General features: G+C 41.1%; 1 protein-coding gene across 3 annotated transcripts in view; it reads right to left on the reverse strand.

Annotated features, from left to right (window-relative positions):
* CACHD1 (cache domain containing 1) overlaps positions 1–17522 on the reverse strand; it is a 123586-nt gene that overhangs the window by 34439 nt on the left and 71625 nt on the right. For all 3 annotated transcript variants that reach the window (XR_014549766.1, XR_014549767.1, XM_083621096.1), the window contains exons 5-10: positions 12738–12864; positions 9918–10062; positions 8831–9047; positions 4963–5112; positions 4488–4721; positions 523–672 (exon numbers count right to left, since the gene is read on the reverse strand). Coding sequence is in view for 1 of the 3 variants with exons in the window: in XM_083621096.1 (XP_083477222.1) it covers positions 523–672; positions 4488–4721; positions 4963–5112; positions 8831–9047; positions 9918–10062; positions 12738–12864 (1023 nt within the window). In the remaining 2 variants the exon portion in view is untranslated. The remainder of the gene's footprint in view (positions 1–522; positions 673–4487; positions 4722–4962; positions 5113–8830; positions 9048–9917; positions 10063–12737; positions 12865–17522) is intronic.

Consider the following 17522-nt stretch of genomic DNA (forward strand, 5'->3'; position numbering starts at 1 on the left):
CTCATCTCGCTTTATTGGCCGAGGGAGCCGGCGTACAGCTTCCGGGTCATGTGGCCAGCATGACTAAACCGCTTCTGGCAAACCAGAGCAGCGCACGGAAGCCGTTTACCTTCCCGCTGGAGCAGTACCTATTTATCTACTTGCACTTCGTGCTTTCAAACTGCTAGGTTGGCAGGAGCAGGGACCGAGCAACGGGAGCTCACCCCGTTGCGGGGATTCAAACCGCCAACCTTCTGATTGGCAAGTCCTAGGCTCTGTGGTTTAACCCACAGTGCCACCCGCGTCCCTTATCATCATATACAGGACACATTACATGCTATATAAATATGTCCAAGGTAAACATGTAGCACTACACTGCAATCCCCTTTAAAAAACCCCACCAAAGACAGAATTTTGGAGTGCCAATAGGTAATTATTTGCGAGCTGACAAAAACAAAAAGACAACCTGAATCAGAAAGTAAACAATACAAATTTGACTAGTGACCTCTAAAACATGAAGTATTTTGATTGCCTTGAAGTTACCTTTATTATCTATTAGGAATGTGTAGGAAGCCAAAGAATCTTGGTAATAAGTGACATCTTCCAAAATATAGGCAAGATTAACATCTACTCCAACAGTTCCTAGTAGCAGGTTTCCAAAATAGCAAGGTTTGCTTACAGTCATTATCAGACCTGTTAATAACAAGAAAAAGCACGCATACAGTTAGCAATAAGGAACTGTCCGGTAGCTATATATGGAGATAGAAAAGTGATTTGTGGCCCAATTTATTGCATGCAATGGGATTTACTTCTAAGAAGTTATGCACAGTATTGCAGTCTAAATTACCTCTTTCGGAGGGAGCAGGGCGGTTTCTATTAGCCATTGCAACAGACACTCTAGGTGAGTGTTCAGAATCCCTACAGCAATAATATTGTGAGGATAGCACTGTGGTCCCATGAGAACCTATGCTGCAAAACACCAGCAGACAGTTGTATGGGGTTTTATGGAATGAAGTACAATCCACTGAGAAGCCATTGTAAAGTAATATATGCAGGGAAGCTACACACAGTTGTTTCAGTTTCACATGCTTGGGCTTAAGTTATAGCCATGTAATGTATGGTCACCAGGGAGTTGTTTCATGAAAACTGTGGTCTTTGAGGAGGGATTTGACAGAAGTCAGAAAGGTGGCATCACACATGTGTTCCTGGAGGCAAGTCCAGGCGTACAAGGCAGAGAGAAGGGCAGAGTCTTTTGAGGAAGAAGGAGACCACTGGATGGCGGAGAGAACTCTAAGCTGGCTAACACCATAATATGAATTTAATTAATCAGTTACATTAGTACACAACTGTACATGAACCAACAATTGTTCTGAAAGGGAGCACCTTTCTTTGTGTTTAGATGTTGCCTGCAGATCTCGTTTTAGGAAAGAGCCATCCTGTGTGGCAGAGCAGTGTGGAAATAGTTAATCTACTTAATTAAAATAATATATTTCCTGATTAATAGGGGCACCTTTTTAATTGATTAAAATAAATTAATCGAACCAATTAACAGACTAAATGCTATAGCACTTTTCCTAAAGGAATTTAACGCATCATATTATCAGCAGTATTGATGTAACCTATGTGCCAATTTTTTTTATTTTGGGTGGGGTAGAAGGAATAAAAAAAAATAAAATTGCAACTGTTAGGAAGCATAAAGTGGACCAGCTATGCTGCTCCAATATACTTTTGTGGTTTGCTTGTTTATTATTCCAGCAATTTGTATATTGTTTAATCACAGGCATCTTTAAGCAGACATTTGGTGATTATGCATATCAGTAGGTTCAGGGTAAAAGAAAGCATTATAATTCTAAACATGAAAGCAGCAATGTTTATGCCCAGTGTAGCTGGAAAAAAGGAAAATGCATGAATGTTTTCAAACACTTAAAGATGGGCATGATTAGTTTTTATGGTAATTTGAGGAATCATCTCCAGTAAATTCAATTCAAAGCTGGATACTGCCAAGTAGCACCGTCCCAAAATAAAGAAAGAAGGGATTTGAATTGCAAATGCATATTTAGCTCCTTTGAATAGTCGCACAAAATTATGCAAGTTTGGTGAACTATTCCTTCCTTTACCCTCCAGGGTAGCATGGAGATCGATGATGGACTTCCCAAAATAATTTCAGCAAGAATCCCAGATAATAAATAGCACTATATATAAGTGGGAACAGAAGAGCTTAGGAAAAGAGAAGAAACAGTAATACACAATTATATTTATGGATTTATTTACATCCTGCCTTTTCTCCAGGGAGTTCAAAGCAGCAAACACAGGGTTCCCAGGCCGTTTCTCATCCAGGAACAGACCACACTCCAAGACCTGCTTAATTTCAGCAAGATCGCTGCTGCACATCTCCATGCTTTGGAAAACCAGCTGTTATTTGCCCATAATATACGACACTTGTGTGTAATTCAAGTGCCAATTATGTACTGCATATTGTTTCTGTAGGTCTAAAGTCAGGATTGAGTACCGTGGGGTAAACGCTAGGGTCCAATGGGGTCCAGCACCACTATTGCTGCAGCAGCTGAGATAGTAGCAATTGTGGCTCAGCTAGCTGGTGGTAGGGCCTGGGGGTGGGATAGAGCAACCCTGTTATGCTGGTCCTGCTCGCAGGGATGGGGGCAGCATTAAAGCATGTAAAAAATCCAAGGAGGTGGGGATCTAGGGACTTAATCTTGTTTGCGGTTACAGCACTGAGGCTACTATATGCTGGAAAATGGTGTTTACAGATCCTACCGGCAATAAATGAATAGGTGGGAAAACTGGGAACTGGCTGTTACGGTGAAACTGACACACTACCTAAGAACTAAAAAGGTGGGAAAGTCAATGACAGAATAATATTGTTACAAGTTGGAATCCCTTTGTTGTACATTGTAGAAGGAACCATCTACTTCCTCATCTGAATGGTGGTTTCTTAATATATCGAGGCTTTTATGATATCGGTCATGTGATACCGCAAAGAGAATTTGCTTTAAGAGCATCTAAAAGTACTTGGCAGAAAGAATTTGATCCAAATAAAATGCTTACAGCTCTACTCCTTGTGGAACTGTTATGTTTTGTTTTCTATTTTCCTCATAAGGCATGATGGCTAGGTTTCTCAAATACTCCAAATGAGGTTAAGCTTTAATCACAAATAAATAAAATAAAATAAAACTAAGATTTCCAGGGACAGCCATCACGTTGACGTATATCGCAGCAGTCAATCCACAAAAGTGCAGAACAGCACCACAAGATCTTTCTTCTTCTTCCAAAAAAGCACCACATACGCAGCAAATGGAGTTGACAAATATAGCTCCTGGCCACAGCTGACACCAGTCTACCCAGCAGCCCTAGGCAATCAACTTGATTGGAAGAAAAAATGCCACCCCACCTATTACAGGAATTAACCACCTTCTCCAAGCATGTAAATAACCTCTATCCTTTCTGGCCTGAATTTCAGCCCGCTTTAACCTCACCAGCTTGACCACAGACACTGGTCAAGATCCAGCTCTGTCTTCTGTTTTTATCTAAGCACCCAGCACTATCTTGGCTCGGATGAAGGGTGGTGTATAAATTTAATAATAAAATAAAATGTCACACAGATAAATTTTTGGTGAAGAAGCAACCCAAGTGGCTACTTGAAGTCCCCTCTATGCCACAAGCCAATGTTCTTCCCCATGGATTACCAGACATGCATTTACTCTTACAAACATGAATCTGGAACTCGAGAGCAAAGAAAGCTAATGGTGGTGAGGGAGCCGCAATTCAAAAGCGGAAGCCATTTTTCCAGTGAAAGTTTGCCTCCTCCTCATGTTACTTTTCTACAACAAAAGCAGCCGTCAGAATTTTGATAGGCCTTTGGGAATATGCAGCAATTGAAACAAGAGAACCCATTCTTGACAATGGCCCGGTTCACATGTCATTGTGGACAATGGCTAATAATTTACCATAAATGTGGAGTCTCATTTCTGCTTCACTAGCAACAAACCATAATCCCTAGTTTAGCATTATGTACAGATCATAGATTGTGGCTTGTTTCACTCAAGTAAAAAGATTGGTAAGCCAAGAATAAATACTTCTTTCACACTGTGGTTTGTCTGGAGCAAAACAAACCGTACTCCCGGTTTCGATGTAAGGCTAGGCCAGGGATTGCAGTTTGCTGCTCTTGTTTACACTGGGGCAAAGCACAGTAAGCCATTAACTGTTGCTATGGTGTACTAGGACAAGCAAACCTACTTATAGCCTACTGCATCACCATCTTTGCACATCATGCTACATTGGCCCTCATTTTTCAAATAAGCCTCTTGTACTGTGGATGGAGGGTTTTTAGTACAATACCTCCAGGAACTCTCCTCCTAATTTCATAGCTTCCGTAAGGTGCAGACATGTAAAAATGCCACCTACAAAGTTTATTAGATACATAAGTCATTGTAAACCTTTCCATATATTTTTTTAAAGCATCTTCATTTTCAGGTCCCTGAAGCACTCACCATCTCCCATTTCATCTGAAAAGGGCAAACTGAACACTGCTTCATCAACCATGTGGTTTGGGAGATTTGTATAAAACCGACCAACTGTGGTTTCCAAATTGCTCAGCTGGTTCAGAACCATCATGCTCCCTTTTATCACGGGTAAAGCAGTTCGATCAGGTACTCCATATTTTGCCGAGTTTTGTTCCGCCAGATCTCGGAGAAATGCTAATTCTTTTAAACCTGTCACTCCCTCTGCAAAAGAAATGTTACAGTCAGATGAGAAGACGTAAGTCTCCAGCTTATTAAGCAATTCTGAAACATCATATATGCACAAATGTGGAAATCTTTATAAATAGTGGAAAAGGCATATCATTACCCACACAATGGGTTGTTGGACTTCAGTTCCTATCATCTCTGACCATTGACCATATCAAAGCCCAAAGAACCTTAGAAGTTTAATTTCTCTTTTCTTTTTAAAAAGGTAACTTCTTACCATTCATGAGAGCATAGGTGAGGATCATTACAGAGTTGTTAAGAAAACCATTTTCTTCATTGATGACACGAAGTGTGGTCTTTTTACCATCTTCTGATGAATCCCTAGACGTTATTCCAGCTGACAAGTAAATTATGACCATATCTGTATCTGAGATATGTAAGATGGGAGCTGGTTAGATTAGAAAACATGTTACATTATGCTATGTATCTGCAACGTTGGATTCCCAGCATCAAGATTCTTTGCAGTAAATGAAAATATAAAAACCACCACTGCAATAATGGGTAGTGGGTAGATTGGGCAGGAGAAGCTCTACTGCATCCTACAGAGCTTTCAAGCCAGAATCTAACATAAAAGAAACCTTTAATCCAAACACAATAACACTGATTTGTGCCATGTGGAAGACTGGTTGTGTGTGGTGTACATCTTGGAGAGGATGGCAATGTGTGCATGTTGGCCAGGAGACTATAATATTCCATTCCTAAATTTGCAACAACATATAGGATTGTATACAGAGTAGATGAAATGAAATTAATGGACCTGAGTTAGTACACTGGATCCAACCCATAGGATCTTATTTCACCCCTTTCAATATTGGAACTGGACGAGGCTGAAAGCATCTGAGCATAGCCACGTAAGGTACACATTTTGACACCCACCAAAAAAAGCAGACTCCCATCTATGTTTACTAGGTAATAGGCATAACAAACATAACACACATCTAGTTTGGCACTTTGGATGAAGGATGTAGGAAATATAAGGAGAAAGGAAAGCTGGTTTTCTGTATCATCACTCTTAACATAGCACTTCCAAACTAACTGCATCCCCAACCATCTTGGGCTACTGGAAGAATGGCAGATGAAGTAGAAAATGCAATTTGCCATCCAGCAGTAGCAGAATATTACTGAGGTTTGTTTCCAAATCAACAGGCAGACAGTAGTTTACAGAATTGCATTATTCAATGGGCCAGTCAGTGCCTGGAAAACATTGAGTGTGGGGAATATTATTGACACCACTCACTTGTTCATAACATCATTCTTCTACTGTTAAAGAGGTCGTAGCAGTAACCTAATTTATTTTGCCGTTCTATAGCCCAAGCTCCTGTTCTTCCTTACAATTTTAGGATCTTACTTTTCTATTGCATACTTAAACAAATTGCAGTGCAAGGTACTCAAGTGTTTTTAAACCCTTGGCCACATATTTTCCATTGTCAACAGACTGTATTTCATCTGACTATTGGCACTTATTTTCTGTTTTTATTCTAGGTTACTGAATTGCCGTAACAGCTTTGTAAGGATTTATCATTTATGAAAGTGTTGTGAAACCCTCTGGAATGAAAGAACTGTAAGAATGTAAATTAATTAGAGGTGGCCACTGCTCTTTTGGAGACTAGCTGAAAGGTATGCAAACACCCATCTTTTCAGTATCAGTCTTATCTCTCAAACCAGATATGCCTCAGTAATGTGCATTTCAAATCTCCATTTAAAAAAATAAATAAAAATACCGTGTGGCTTATTTGACATGCATGCAGAGCCTGCTGGGAGAGCAGGAAGTTAGAAACCTCACAACACACCAGAATAATAATTTTTTTCTGCTGGAAATGAAAACAAGCAAGAGGATTGTTTACAAGGAAATGGAAGTACTTTGCACGTCCTATTTCTGAAATTATGGAGTGGTGTGGCCCCTCCATTCTGTTGTTTGTGCACAATATACAATACCTCAGCTTTAAAGGCTAGCATACGCTCCCATTGCCTATTTTAGAAAGGAACAAAAGTGATACACGAAGCTGTTTTTGAAAAAAAGGGTTTCCCACAGGAATAGAAAAACCATGCCTGTGTTTTTGAGACAAGGAAAAAATTACAACGAACTACGAAAATAAAGCTGAAACTGTAAAACAGCGTCGAAACCCTGAACACTGAAACAGAACCAAATAAAAGTTCATTATTGGGTGCCACCTGCCCAATTTGTCTTTATCTGTCTGAATTGTCTGAAGGAGTTTTATATAGATCTAAGTATTGTGCTCATACTTTATACCCCACCAGTTAGGGAGTTTGACGCTTCAGTAACTACAGTGGTACCTCCGGTTGCACACAGGATCCATTCTGGAGCTCCGGTCGGATCCCGAGGAATTAGCAACCGGAGATGCCTATTCTGCGCATGCATGCAGCCGAAACCCGGAAAAATACTTCTGGGTTTGCCGCATGCGTAACCCAAAGGATAGGCAACCAGGTATGCGTATCCAGAGGTACCACTGTATTATGTACTCTACATACTCTTGTTTAGCACTTATAACTATAAATATGGAGGTTTTGAATTCCTGCCATCTTATTTTTCGTCTTTTCAAACTGGATCATTTACTCGTGTATAAAGGTAAAGGTAAAGGGAACCCTGACCATTAGGTCCATTCGTGACCGACTCTGGGGTTGCGTGCTCATCTCGCTCTATAGGCCGAGGGAGCTGGCGTTTGTCCACAGACAGCTTCTGGGTCATTTGGCCAGCATGACTAAGCCGCTTCTGGCGAACCAGAGCAGCGCACGGAAACGCCATTTACCTTCCCGCCGGAGCGGTCCCTATTTATCTACTTGCACTTTGACGTGCTTTCAAACTGCTAGGTTGGCAGGAGCAGGGACCAAGCAACAGGAGCTCACCCCATCACGGGGATTCGAACCGCCAACCTTCTGATCAGCAAGTCCTAGGCTCTGTGATTTAACCCACAGCGCCACCCGCGTCCCCACTCGTGTATACTATTATGTATATACAGGACTGTGTAGACAGCAAATGTTTGATAGAAGGTTTGTGAGAGACACGCTGCCATCAGGATGTAACAAATTCTGGGCTTCAAGCAGGTCACAACAACTTTATCGGATTAGACTGCAATGGCATGCTCAAAAGCAACCCATGCAGAGATCAAACTGGTAGTTGTACAACTGCCCTCAGCACATGCTGTTGGAGCTGGAACAGTGCAAGGTGCTTGCTTTTCAGCAGCTGCTGCACACAAATGGTACTCGATTCCTTCAGTAAACTGTCAGGGGTCAAGACTGCCTGGAGAGGGCACCTTCTTTCTGCTCTGCAGTGGCTCCATGGTAGCAAACCCTGCATCTGCTCAGGAGCATTTTCATGTATTCAACTGTAAAATCTCCCACATTCTTTACTTATTTCAATGTTGAGGCCTGGTTTTGTGCACAGACACCAGGACAAAGTCTGAGTATGCGCTGGCACAAGTGAAACTCTCAGCCCTTGTTTTTACTAAACTAAAATTTATCTTGGGAATGAAATGCATTTTTTGTTTTGTTTGTTTTGTTTGAATACAAAAAACCCCCTTTGTCTGAGGTTTGTTACTTGACTTGTGGCAGACAGTGTGCTACCTTTCTCTTACCTACAGCACATAACACCCTAGGCCTCAGGACTAGATACTGGTGAAGCCCAAATTTGCTAAGTTTCAAATTGGAACTACATACATTTCATTATCTGGGCCATTCTGCACCAGTGGATGAAAACTCACTTATAGCAGTTCGGACATTAGTCGGATTCACAAAGGAATCACCTTATTTGCCCCATGAGATGATTCTGTGCGGAACATCTAGCTAATGTGGCCTTGCAGTTACTAAGGCATGTGAGGAAAGGAAAATTGGCAGAGGTGAAGACAAAGATGCAACAAAACCTTCTTTTGGCTGCTGTGCACCACATTCATTTAAAAACAAACACTGTCATTTCAGGTAAAATAAAAATAAAAACTAGTACTTCAAAATGTTACAACCCTCTATAACCCCTGCTAAAAGCAGATAGTAAAATAAAAAAGGAAATGCAAGAAAGAAAGATGCAAGGGTAAGGGGGGAACCCCATTAATACTGCATAATAATAGACTTACTTGCTTGGAGTTTTGTGCTATTGTTTGTATTTCGTATCAGCTGAAATGCTTTTTGAAATCCTGCCGCATGCTGGGTAGGGCTGTCAGATGACTTTATATTGCTAACGAAGGTGGACATTTTCCTTTTTGTCTCGCTGGTGGCAGGAGACAGAAATGTCTTATAGCACTGATCCAAGGAACAGGTTCTCACTGTGTCTGCCACGGTTAACACAGAGATCTTAAGAGAGAGAAATACATATATTGGATTACTCTACCATTTAGAATTCTTTATGTGCCGTATTATAGCACACCCCATGATAAGCCAACAGAAAAGTCTATGTGGGTTTAAGATTCAATTGTCTAAGAAAAGAACACTTGAGGTATAAATCTGACAAACCTGAAAAGGGTTAGACTTGTGTGTGAGAGAGATTTTGGCCTTTGTTTTGTGAAGGAATTATGGCAGTTTCTGCTCATAGGTAAACCTTGCAGTTTCTGCCCATACGTAAACCTGCTGAGCTTCTAGACTACCAGTAATGGGCATTAGGGCTACACCAGCATAGGATTTGAAGGAGAAAGGGATGTTATTGCCAAGTATGAGACAACAGGAAGGGCTAGGGTCCTAACAAAATCACGTTTATGAGTCTTCTGAATAACCTGTGTAGGAACTACCACATCTGAAGTAGCCACAGAAGGAAGTTTTACTGAAGACTCATCTCTCCTCACCCCCCATCCCTCCACAATATATTGCCAGCTGAGGTCCCCAAATTTGCAAACCACAGCAAACATCCCTGTTCCATTGCACGGATCACTTGAGAAGCAGAGTATTATATGTGCAATAGTTGCCCCATGCTCATCCTCTTCTTCTCCTGCAAAAATGCTGGGCTTCAGAGGATCAGAGCACATTTGAAGCCAAGAATCACACGGAGGGGAAAAAATCCTGAATTTCTTCAAGGCTAGAAAACGGGGGTGCAACAGCACCAGGGTTTAGGGAAACTCTAAGCCTGCCTAAATCTATGACTGGGGGAAAGGCAGTACTGACACACTGGGCCCAACAAAAATGAATGTTTAAAACCATAACATGTCACTTATCTTGCAAGAGTTAACTCACTTTATCATGTTCATCTATTGAGTTGAGAATAACTTGGGATGCATCCTTAGCAATTTGGAGCTGTGTCTCTGTAACGGAAGCCCCATGGTCCACAATGACAACTATGTGTTTAGACTGAGGTCTAACTGTAGAGACGTAGACAGGCCTGAAATTGAAAAAGAAGTTAGGAAGCTGCACAGAAACTTTGAACAAAACTGAAGAAGAATTCATTGGAAGGCACTCCTTGGTATTTTAAATATTTATATATTTATTGCATTTACACCCCACCTCTCCCCCCACAAGGAGCTCTCAAGGTGGTGTACATGGTTCTTCCTTTCCTCATTTAATCCGTACAACAACCCTGTGAGGTAGGTTAGGCTGAGAGGCAGTGACTGGCCAAAGGTCACCTAAGTGAACTTCATGGCCAAGTGAGGATTTGAACCCTGGTTTCCCAGGTCCTAGTCCCAACATTCTAATCACTACATCACACTGTGCAAAGAACTGCAAAAGGCACCATATTAAAGAGCTCTTAGACAATGATTGGAACATGTTTTGAGAGCTGATACGGATGCTATCTTTACTTCTTTCATGTGCTTATTTTTGGTTGAGCAAATCCCAGTTTAGCGGCTGACTAGTTTGGCAGCCTTGGGCATAATTCTCCCCAAATATTTATAAACACTGGAATAACAGTGACCTTACCTGATGAGACTTTTGAGAGGACAAAGCATGATAAAGATTTCAAGCATTAAAAGTGAATTAGCTTCCCCAGAGAGTCTGCTGTGCAACTGTGTGAATGGTACACAAACAGTGTGTGCAAGTCTAATTCTCAAATGCAACAGGAAAAATTATGCTGGGTTATCTGAGTAAGCCTTAGGTATCCAATTTTAAATCCATCATTTAGTAATAGTCCAACCAATTATGATGTTTACATCATGCAGAACTTGTTTCAACAAAGAATCACTGTTTTGCACTGAAAGCATGAGGTCTGAACCGGTTTACATCTATATCAGATGATGCAGTGACTGCTAAGCAGCTGGAGAAATTATTACAGCACAGAATAGCTAGCATGTAGGGAAAAAGGCAAACTGTGTAAAATTGCATTAGTGCATTAGGCTTGGGTTTATGATCATCAGACAAAGTCTCTTGCCATGATAGTCTTTCCTATTAATGCCCTAGAATGTAATTCATTCATAAAGGTCAATAATCTGCAAGACTTTCTTATCTCTGCATACTATTAAAAGGAAGTCTTTGTCAGGTCTATTAAGGGAGCAGAGTATTTGCATGTTGAGAAGGGTTTGACTAAAACAAGGTTGTTGTTTTTTCCACTGAGGTTTGAAAATCTTGACAAAGGAATCCCGACAAAGGAAATTAAAAAGACAAAACAGGAACATACACACCCTGTTCCACCTCTCCGTTTGTCAAGACCATAGACTCTCTGGCATAAACAAAAGATCTTTGTGTCTAAATATTACTATATCAAAGACTCCCAGATAATTCTTATTACAGGAAAAAGGAATTCAGAAAAAAATTCTATAAGCATTAGATTATACTTGTTGGCATCATCAGCTCTTAATATTAAAACAACCTACAGCCATACACTGGTGCAGTATTAATATCTAGGATCTTTAAAACACATAGTGGACATGCAAAGCTTACATGCAAACATCCATTCAAATGAGTGGAATAAGATGCCACAAATGCATGCCTTGCTTAATCAATGATACTTCTGAAGCAGCTCTGAAAATTACCTTTCTATTAATGGGACAAACCTATCTAAGAGGTAATTTGTATTCTCGTAGAACGACAATTCCCAGAATTCATGTGATAAAGCAATAAAAGAGGCAAATTTTAAAACCACTAGAATGTCAAATGAAGTTTGTAACCATGGCAAGAACACTGAGCCGGAAGAAAAGTGCAGGGTCTAGATGGGCCACTTGGCTTCATGCAGCTCCATTCTTACGTTCATATTGGTTACTTTTCTTCCCAATAAACTTCTCTTACATCCTTGCACATGGAACACAAGGAACCTGTTTCTGCAAGTAGATAGCTTTTGCTGGATCAGGGCATTTGACTGCTGACAGACAGTCTTAATCTAGAAATTGTCTTCAGTCCCTTCCAGCATTTGCAATTGAATACTTCCTCACTCATTCAACTTAATTGAATAATGGAACTTCACTTGCCACACCTTTCTGGTTTGGCAACAGCCTATTAAGCTTCTGCTATATAGCAATCTCAAAGTATGTGAGTGTTGTGTGTAGCAAGGAGATAACCATCCTTTCTGGAAAGCTCTTTCAGCCTTCTTGATTTTAATACTTCTTGGAGAAAAGCTCTGTTAATATTTTAGAGTGAGATTTTTATTTTTATTTTTTTAAGTGAAGATGTTAATGGGGAATGGTTCAAAAGACTGAACTATTATGTTGGCAATCGGGATTAAGTATACCAGTAAACTGTTTAGCTCACTGTGAAACAGCCATATAATTGTTTCGCGAGCAACCAGCTTGTGTCACCCTATTTGAAATCTTCAGTTCCACTGTAGAGCTGCAATCAGCTGAGCACTGGCACACTGAATGTCTGTTGAGCTAGAGTTTGAGCACCTGAGGCAGTAATCACGCTACAACTTCACCATGTGCTGAAACCCACTTAAAATCCATATTTTCATCACGCCTGTTTGAGTGTATTAAAAGTTCACAGGGTATGGTCAGATTATTATATTACCATCCTTACTGATAAAACATTCATAATGGAGGGCAGCCTACAAATTATATCGAATAAAATCACCCATGATATATTTTCTGTTCAGATTTTGTTTTTTAAAAATAAAAAAAATAAGTAAAACCATACCTGCTGCGGTGCTCGTAATTGCCCTTACATCGAAATTTGTGAGCTGGAAACACAGTAAAAATGCCTTCTTCTGAACTAAAGTACTGCCATTTAATTCCTGGGTTGGACTTCAGATTGTCAGCAAGTACTATTTTTTAAAAAAGAGAAGGTGAATGAATGGTATTATAATCAGAAGAATGTTTTAAAATAACAGGTTAATTGTTTCTTTAAAGTAACATTAATGTGACTGAAATCAAAAGAGAATGCTTTTTTTACAGAGTATATAATTGTAAGAATGCCCACTATCAACACTCTACTGTATTTTCATTTTTTAACCAACATGTTTTCAGACACCTCCCCCAAAACCAGACATTTTTCACTCCTAACACTTTAGGCAAATTTAGGCAAGGCTACATGCCACCCTCAATTCTGCAATGTGTCCACAAACCAGCAAAGTAAGCATCCCAGGCATTTTCTCAGACCTATGGTACTTGTTGAGATGAATAGCTGTGGAAGTGTTTGCAACGTCAGATTTTTGTTACCGGCCAGGAAACCTTTGGGCCAAAGGGTAAAATAGGATATATGTATTTTTCCTGAACGAAATAGCCTTGGTGGACTGTATACAGTAAATGCGCCTTACATTGTATATACCACTACAATAGGATTTCTACATATGGACTAACCATGAAGCTGTGCTATAGTAAAATAAGTGAAACATTAGAACTTAAGAAACATTTCAAGGCAAATAGCCAAAAACAAATGTAGAAGTCAATGGTGATCTTACATAAGGAAGGGTCCCTTGGTCGGTCCCCACAAAAGCTTTCCGGAGCTGGGTAGCAGTTCAGCTTTTGAATGGGAGCCAAGCTCTGCTCCTTTCAGTGGTGGCCACCCACCATTTTATGCTACCCAAAGCATACCTCAGCCCCACAGAGCTATGAAATCTATAGTCCAGGTAGAACTACAGACCTATTGATTTTGAGTAATTTAAGATGGCGGGCAGTCAGCATGGATGAGAGCAAAGCTTAACATCCATTCAAATGTCCCACCACCCATCCATCACTGAAGCTGTCTAGGAGGCCAGTGAAGTGTGGCAACTAGTGCCAAAGTCGAAGCAGCAACAGCATATTGCCCTAGTTGGGAGAAGGCCCTGCCCCCAAGGCCTGGTTCCAGGCCTGTCTTCCTGCCAGAACTCTCCAAAGGTGCTCATGACATCCTCCTTGGTCTGGCTCAGCAGACTCATTCCTGACCACTGACCATGCTGGTGATGGGAACTGGAATCTAACAATATCTTCTGGAAAGCCACAAGTTCCCCATCTCTGGTACAGAAGAAACATGGTTTACTGAAACCCTGACCAGAAGTTCTCTCCTGGTGTTTTTCGGGTGGGTGGGGGAAAGTTGTGAAGATATGCTGCAACGTTTTGTAGCAGGTCCCATTCCTTCACACTGTTTCCATGCTTCCCAGCACATGCAAGCCTCACTTAACCCATGGTATAATGAGACTTCACTGTAAACTCAACTTGTTCTATTCCACTGAGTTAATTATATCATTTTAAGAGCGTGTTTACAACAATACATATTTTCACTGTATGACGCTTCTCTTCCTTTTCCTTCCTCTGCCACATTTTAATAGTTACCATGCTTGTTCTTTCCCTGAACACAAATCTTTCCCCAAAATTCACAGAACAGGACCTATGCTGCTCTTCCTTAAACCTCTTAGCTTTGCTTTTTCTACGAAGGCAAACTTCCCTGCTCTAAGTAACTGGTTTTATTTCATGACTGTGAGCATCAGCTTCAAACAATCCACAAATACTAAATGCTCTTTCTTATATAGAACAAAAAAAGTCTTAATATTAGATAAGCCTGTGTAGTATGAAGAGAATAGTACTAATATGGTGCAGATACCAGGACTCCCCACCACGACTCCATTCAAAGCGCCTTCACAAACGCACAGATGAGGCAGGATTGTTCTCATCTTACAAATATGGAGCTGTGTGCAGAGAAATGCAGTAACTTATCCAAAAGCTCAAAGTGAGTGAAGCAGCCAAGCAAGTAATATAAGCCTTGGGGAATTTGCTCCTAGCTGCAAGTTCAAGTTACTAGACTATGCTCACTTACTCTCCCAGACTGCACTTTCTTAATTATTCAAATAGACAGCTTTTCAAGTGCAGATTTTTAATTTATGGAGTGAGACTTGAAATTTTAAGGCGGTATTTAAGCTTGGAGAAGAAACAGCTGTTAGACACATTTTACCAAATAAGTCAGAACACCAGCTCTATGTCAGCTCCTTATGCTAAATTACATTTTTGGGGATTTATATTTTTATTTTTAAGAAAAAACAGATTGGGAGAGAAACAGGAGAACTGCAGTATACCCCTGATAAGGCTGTTCCCAGCTAAACCTAAACAAGCAAATCTACCAATACAAAGTTAACGTTACTGAATAGACTTTTTTTTTAAGGGATAGTGTACCAAGCGTCCTCGAATACAAATATCTCCAATGAATCCTGCAAACTCCAGGTGCCAGTTTTCAAAATGCAAATATAAAAATATAAAAACATAGTAACAACACATGCCCTGAAGGCTCTGAAAGCTTTTATTATCTGTTAGGCAGTGGATGGGCATTGTTAAAGCTAACAGTAAGTAATGGACCAGTTTTTTTGGTCTGGTATCAGGCTTCCAAAGGGGAACCACACAAGTGATCTTCACTGCTAGATGAGAACAGCAGGAGGCCAATATATAGCACCATCTCGATCATACAGTTCCAGGGCAGAAAGAAATCTGGGTAGTAGCTGCATTGTGCAGCCAATTCTGAAACTCTACATGACATCATTTGATGCTTCCTAGGCATTGTATTCAATGCAGTGCTAAGGAGGATGTTCCGTGAGCTCAATGATATCTCATAGTGCTGTGGAACATTCTCCCCCTCTGCTCCCTCCTAAATTTGTTCTGGGGGTTCCCCCACCTTCCAAAGCAGATTGACTACTATTGACTAATATGCAACGTAAACTATTAAGCCTCATTTTTGTAAGTCAGCAGCCAGCTGAGAGCAAAACAGCTGACAGCATTGCCCTGGCACCTTACTCCCTGGACCACCACAGAGAGAGTTGCTGGCTGATCCTCGCTGCTTTGCAGCACCACTCTGCATAGCAGCTGGAAGGTGTTCTGCAACTTGATGGCCCAGCTGGATCAGGGGATCTGGGCAATCAAAAGGAGCCCTGCTGGCCTTGCCCAAATGCTGACTCAGGATTTGCTCCCAACATTTAAGAAACCTGTCTGCTGGAGTAATTGCTCTGTGCTGAGCCTTGCCAGCAGATTTATCTTGCTGAAACCTTTGCACCACTCACTCACCAGCTTCCTGGCTGCCAGACCAGCCAGGCACCAGCCCTGGTCATTAAGCCCGTAAACACAGGTTTTGCTCCCCAATACACCATAACATTTATTTACTAAGGGAGAGCACAGGGAGAAAGCTTCATTTGTGAACACTTGCCAGCTGTGAAAGCACCTCACCTTTCAGTGAATTTTGAGGAAGTAGAAATGGGGTGAAAATATTTTGTCCATTCAGAATGAGGGCAGGAAGCATTGCCCTCAATCGGAACTGGCTTTGTGGTAGCATCATGTAATCACATATATCACATATATGTAATCACCATGATGCTACCAAGCTGATTATGTGTTCCAGTTTCTGGGATAATGTTGTCTGCATGCAAAGAGCCATGAGAAAAAACTCCTGCTGATTTGGGAATAAATAGCAGAACAAGGGCAAACAGAGGTAAGCAACCTGGGATTTCGGGAGATATTTCAGGTGCCAGAGGGATATTTTTTTGCACTAGAAATGCGAACATTCAATCCAGCTCTGATTATCAAAGCCAAGTAAACCTTTTGGTACATGTGGGCCAGCTCCATCTGCTCTGATTGACACTAGCTCTACAGGGGCCTCCACAAAGGTCCTTCTCAGTTCTGCTACCTGAACACCTTCATAACTGGAGATGCCAAGAGATTGAATCAGGAACCTTACACATGCAATACACATATTCAATTCACTGAACTATGGAACTGCTTTAAATTAATAGACATGAAGCCAGGGTACATCTGCACAGTAGTCTCCATGCTCCCGACTTTAGGATTAAAGCACAAACATTGAAAAAAACTATGAAAATTAGGGAAGAACTGAGGCCCACATTACTATTGTCAGACACACAAACAATACTCCCAGTTTGCACTTCAGCAAACAATCTGGGCAGAGAAAAGATGCAGTCATGAATAAAGTCTCTTGCAGGCAAGAGAACAAATTGAAACTCTCCCCTAAGGTAAGGTTACCAGATTTTTTTCAGTGAATCCGGGGACGCTTTTCAACTTCAATGGATTTTGTATGGGGACTGATTTGTAAATCTGGGGACTGTCACCGGGAAACAGGGATGTCTGGTAACCTTACCCTAAGGGTCACCAGATTCACATACTGTATTGGCCCGAATATAAGCCGCACCTGAAAAACTGGAGGAGGGGAAGAAAAGAACAATACCCTAATATAAGTTGCTCCCTTCCTCACTGCTGCTGGGTCCATACTGGGGGGGTGGAGTGGGGGGAAGCTGCACTGTGTTACCCCCAGCCTTGGGGGAGAGGACAGGGGACTATGCGTGGGGCGGTCCTGGCACTGTTTGCCCCGTGGTCTTGGCTGCATACCGTAAGGTCGCGGATATTAGCTGCACTTTTAACTTTTTACGGTCGAAATTTGTGGGGAAAGCTTATATTCAGGTCAATACAGTACATCTCTTCTACTGCAATGAAAAGCTTGAAAAATTACAATGTA

The sequence above is a fragment of the Podarcis filfolensis genome (assembly GCF_964270895.1).
Source record: "Podarcis filfolensis genome assembly, chromosome: 6".
NCBI classification, from domain to species: Eukaryota; Metazoa; Chordata; class Lepidosauria; order Squamata; family Lacertidae; genus Podarcis; species Podarcis filfolensis.